Source organism: Montipora foliosa, chromosome 6 (genome assembly GCF_036669935.1).
Source record: "Montipora foliosa isolate CH-2021 chromosome 6, ASM3666993v2, whole genome shotgun sequence".
Taxonomy (NCBI): domain Eukaryota; kingdom Metazoa; phylum Cnidaria; class Anthozoa; order Scleractinia; family Acroporidae; genus Montipora; species Montipora foliosa.
In genome coordinates, this window is record NC_090874.1 from 18,603,892 (window position 1) to 18,608,891 (window position 5,000).

General features: G+C 41.8%; 1 protein-coding gene across 1 annotated transcript in view; it reads left to right on the forward strand.

Annotated features, from left to right (window-relative positions):
• LOC138006885 (uncharacterized) overlaps positions 1–2,143 on the forward strand; it is a 3,031-nt gene extending 888 nt beyond the window's left edge. Inside the window, exon 2 of the mRNA XM_068853498.1 lies at positions 1–2,143. This exon is cut by the window's left edge and continues 229 nt beyond it. Within this exon, the coding sequence (XP_068709599.1) occupies positions 1–2,003 (2,003 nt within the window). The 3' untranslated portion in view covers positions 2,004–2,143.
• The last annotated feature ends 2,857 nt before the right edge of the window (positions 2,144–5,000 follow it).

The window sequence follows — 5,000 nt, forward strand, 5'->3', positions numbered from 1 at the left end:
ATCTCGACACAGAAGGGAAATGGAAACAGGCGAGGGACGAGTTTGAAACATGGGTATCGGTGGCTGATACACACGAATACATGCTCCATTTCCCTCACAATTTGAACGTCTTGTCGCTTGGAACTATGGGAATAATCACGGACGATTTCTGGGGGCCTGATGGAAAGTGGGACATTTCGGGCTACTGCAACAACGTCTGCGCCAAACTTGTGAAACCTCGATGCTCTTTATCTCGGAGAGACATTCAGGAGCTTGTGGCTAATGTCACGGTGAAGGACAAGCAGGACTGGAACTACATCTGTTTTCAGCTCGACTATGATGTAAATGATGTGATAAGGAATCCTAACACCGCAATACCGGACATCTTCTACTACTGGCGATTTTTGAGGCAACTGTTTACGAAGAGACCTTATCTTGGTAAAGGGATTACAAAACACGACTTTGTTCATTACAACTGCTTCGACAAGGAAGGCCAATTGCATAAGAAAGATCTTGTAAGGAAATACTTCGTGATTTTCATCATCGCGGTCATTCTCTGGCTTTATTCTCCGCTCCTTGTTCATTACTTTCCGAGTTCGCAGCCGCCCGCGGTTAACTACCCCAAGGGTCTGAAACACAAGGATTTCTGCCCCACCTTTAGAAGCCCGGTTTACTTCGGAGGTTTTCTACGGTGCGTATTGTGCTTCTACATGGAGGAGAGTAAGGGTATCAAGTCACGAATTCGTCGCTTTCTTTTTCTCTCGTTTTTCGTCATGATATCATTCCGCCTGTGGTATACATCCTATCAGAATTACTTCGTAATGTTTTCTGTGACCTTTCTCGCGGCAGCGTTAGTCCCAGAGTTTTTCAGTGTCTATCTCAAAGATGTGCTCCCCACACATTTTCTAGGGCTGTGGAAATATCCTGAAGGAGTATTTCGAGAAAATGCACGGAAGAAAGAATACCAGTTCCTCGCCCACTGCATGTTAGAACGAATCTACCTCATATCAGATCGCCGGTTTTTGAAAATGCTGCTTGAAGTAAGTTTCAAGGCACCGCCAGCTCCTTTTGCAAGAACTTGGGCAGAACTTTTCGAGTATCATACATTAATTGAGATCGTTGCATCTGTGTTTCTTTGTGCTGTTACCTTGGCATCCGTTATAACAGCCACGTTTTTTTACTACCTTACACCGGCGTTTTATTTTTACAAAGTACTATTTCTGGCGATTTATACAAAAACGATAGACAATGTTCGACAGGCGTGGCACAAACAATGGGACTGGCTCCCATACAACCTCTTCCTTAGCGCTATGTGCTTTTTTCATGGTGTTATTTTAGCTGCGTTTCTCGTCTACTTGATTGTAGGTACGATATTCTGTTGTTATCTGCTGGCTGAAGTTACGATGTTCACTTATATTGGAGCAGTGCTGGTTCCAACCATGACTTTCAGATACGTTGCCCTTGTCGGTTCTGTTTCCGTTGTTCTGTATAAAATTGCCAAGGATTTGCGGGAAAATTATGACAGAGTTCGTGACCAAGTCGTTGAAATACTTGAAAATTCGGACCATCTGACTCAACTCAATAGCGACTGCACTGCAAAAAATCCACAGACTTTTGCAAGGATGGTTCACACTAATGGTGCATTACTGACAATAGAATTGAAAAATGGCCCACAACCTTCAAAAGTTATCCTTTACCGCGATCATTTCGCCACTTACCTGTCAAGAACATTGCTCGATTTTTGTATCGAGACGTGCGACCCTCTGAGAAGACAAATGATGTTCATCTTCGTGGAAGTGTTTCTGATGACATTTTACCTTTTGATTGCTATGTGGATCAAAAATGTTTTTCACAAGGAGAAGGAAGTTTCCGCCATCTTTACCATAGCGCAAACCATCGGGATGTCTTTCGTTCCCAATCTCCTTCAGTTCCTAGCCCACAAGAGTCACTTTGGAAAAAAAGATGACGTCCATCTTTCCCAGTGTGTTCACGATGCAATTGTTACTTACATGGCAAAACAGTGAAGCCATGACCAGGGTTACTTGGGGCCTGTTAATAAATAGGGGCCAGTTAATGACTTCTTATAATGCATAGCTGGTATTATTGAATCCTCATTATGGTATTAATTAGCTTTCGTGCAAGCTCCTCTTATTTTTCAATAATAATAATAATAATAATAATAATAATAATAATAATAATAATAGTAGTAGTAGTAGTAGTAGTAGTAGTAGTAGTAGCAGCAGTAGCAGTAGCAGTAGTAGCAGTAGCAGTAGCAGTAGCAGTAGCAGTAGTAGTAGTAGTAGTAGTAGTAGTAGTAGTAGTAGTTGTAGTAGTAGTAATAGTAGTAGTAGTAGTAGTAGTAGTAGTAGTAGTAGTAGTAGTAGTAGTAGTAGTAGTAGTAGTAGTAGTAGTAATTACAGGGCTCTTGTTAAGAGCTGGTATCCGGTTATTTTTACCGGTTATTCCAGGATTAGAAACTAACCCAAAATATAATTTAAACATACCACAGATAACCCAGGCCCACTGTGTGAGTCACGTAGGGAACATATGAGGCGAAGTTTAGGTCTAGAAAATGGAAATAAAAATCGATGAAACTTACCATGTGGTGAGCTATTGTTGTCTTTAATACGTACACGAAGTTTCGGGGAAAATGGTCCCCGTTCACCTTCCTTCATAGTGTAGTAACAAGGTAGGAGACAGAAGCCAGCGTCGGGACTCCGATCGACCCAAAACAAGCACGATTTTGTTCGTAACAATCGAATCCAGTCGCTAAATAAGGTTCGTGGAACAGGAATTTCTCTAAACCATGAATCCACTGAAGCATCTCCAGGTAGCAACGCGAAGCCACCAGGCTCCGTAGAACTTGTAAGTTGATTTGCTAAAATGGCGACCCGAAAGCGTTGTCCTCGCGAAGTGTCCAATTCAAAATGGCACTGAACTCGGGACGCCTGGTGACGAGGGGAATATATGTCCCCCTGGAGGAAGGGGAGTCCCAGATTGCTCAGTGAGTTTTGTTTTAGCAATTTGGGACTCCCTTCCCTCCAGAACTTATTATACTCGTCACCAGGCGTCCCGAGTTCAGTGCCATTTTGAATTGGACACTTCGCGAGGACAACGCTTTCGGGCCGCCATTTTAGCAGGTCAACTTACAAGTTCTACGGAGCCTGGTGGCTTCGCGTTGCTACCTGGATATGCTTCAGTGGATTCATGGTTTAGAGAAATTGCTGTTCCACGAACCTGGCGTGTTTATTTAGCGACTGGATTCGATTTTTACGAAAAAAATCGTGCTTGTTTTGGGTCGATCGGAGTCCCGACGCTGGCTTCTGTCTCCTACCTTGTCACTACACTATGAAGGAAGGTGAACGGGGACCATTTTCCACGAAACTTCGTGTACGTATTAAAGACAACAACAGCTCACCACATGGTAAGTTTCATCGATTTTTGTTTCCATTTTCTAGCAAATTTCCAGACCTAAACTTCGCCTCATATGTTCTCTATATTTTAATACCTACGTGACGCACACAGTGAGCCTGGGTTACCTGTGAACATACCAATACTCTTTCGCATTCTGAAGGTCTCGCACATCATTAAACATATGGCTCCTCTTTAAGTAATAATTACATGAGGTACCTAAATAACGTAAAGATGCTGCTCGTTGTAAACAAACCGCGCCGCTAAGAACAAGGTATGAAACTGACGGCGATTTTCCACTCAAGAAGAATTTTACTCGCAAACTAAGAATTGGAGGGTAAATTTATCAATTAAACTGATTTTAAAATTAAGGAACTTAAGCTTTTTGGTTTGAAGTTTCAGTGCGTCTTAAATTAATTCGATAATGCCAATGACGAAGGAGTGGTATCTGGTACATTAGGCAAATGGCAATGTATCCGGGCGAGTGCAATTTGCAAGTCATTCGCCTGGTTGGCGAGTGCTTTCAAAAGTTAGGGTTTAGCCCTAACCCAAAGGGTTTAGCCCTAACCCTGTATCCACTAGACGTTATCATTTTGGAAGTACGTCTTCTCTTTACGGAAGTGTGCTCGCTTTTAAGCTTTACATCCATCGAAAACATCATCGAGTCAACCTCTGTTATGTTTCCTTTCCATTTTTCTCGCGGCCAGTTCAAACTTCCTATCATCCCTTGAAAGTTCAACAAGATGGCGTCCACTAGCTCAAGGCATGTTAGCAGGTCACAAAATTATGTGCTATTTTCATTTTCTCACCTCCCATCACAGAACTTAACAAGAACCGGATAATTCTAATAACAACAATTTGGCAACCAAAATATTGTGAGCATTGTAAAGTATCGCAAATATTGTTCGTTGGTAGTGTCAGTAGTATAGGTATGGTTAATATAGTATCTTTTGAGCTTTGTATGACTGATGAAGTTGACATTGGAGTATTTCTCATTTTAATTTTCTTTCGTATTAATAACATTGATACCAGCCTAGTGCTCAAAGGGCCACCCTGTCTGGTTAAAAGTAATTAAAATTTGCAGACAGAAGGTGTGACTTTGAATATAAATAACTATTATATGCTAATTAAGTCGGTACCTAATTAGCAGGCACATGCATAATAGAAGAAGGCGTGAAAATTACCAGCTGCTGATTAAAGGAGGGGTTTTCCCATAGGAAGTGCAAAGCTTTGTTTCCCGAGAGCTGTGTGCCGGCTAGATCTGCCAATGAAATATGTTCAAACTGGAGCCCATTAGATGGAGCCTCCATCTCCCATACAAGCCCTTGGAGGTAACCCTTTCCCGAGTAGATTTATAAATAGAACTGGTTCCCTGAGGAGGTTTCGCGCGCTGATATAGGAAAGAGCGAATGAAAATAAAAAAAAATTACAGTAGTATTGCAGGCAGCAGGCAGAAAGCGCATTCACGCGATTCAAGCGCATTACAAAAGAAAATGGTTCTATTTATAAATCTACTCCGGAAAGGGTAAACTCAAGAAATTAAGGGATATGGAGGCCCCATGTGAAAGGCTCCTGCTTCAAATTGTAAGTCTCAGAGTACTTTTTCTAAT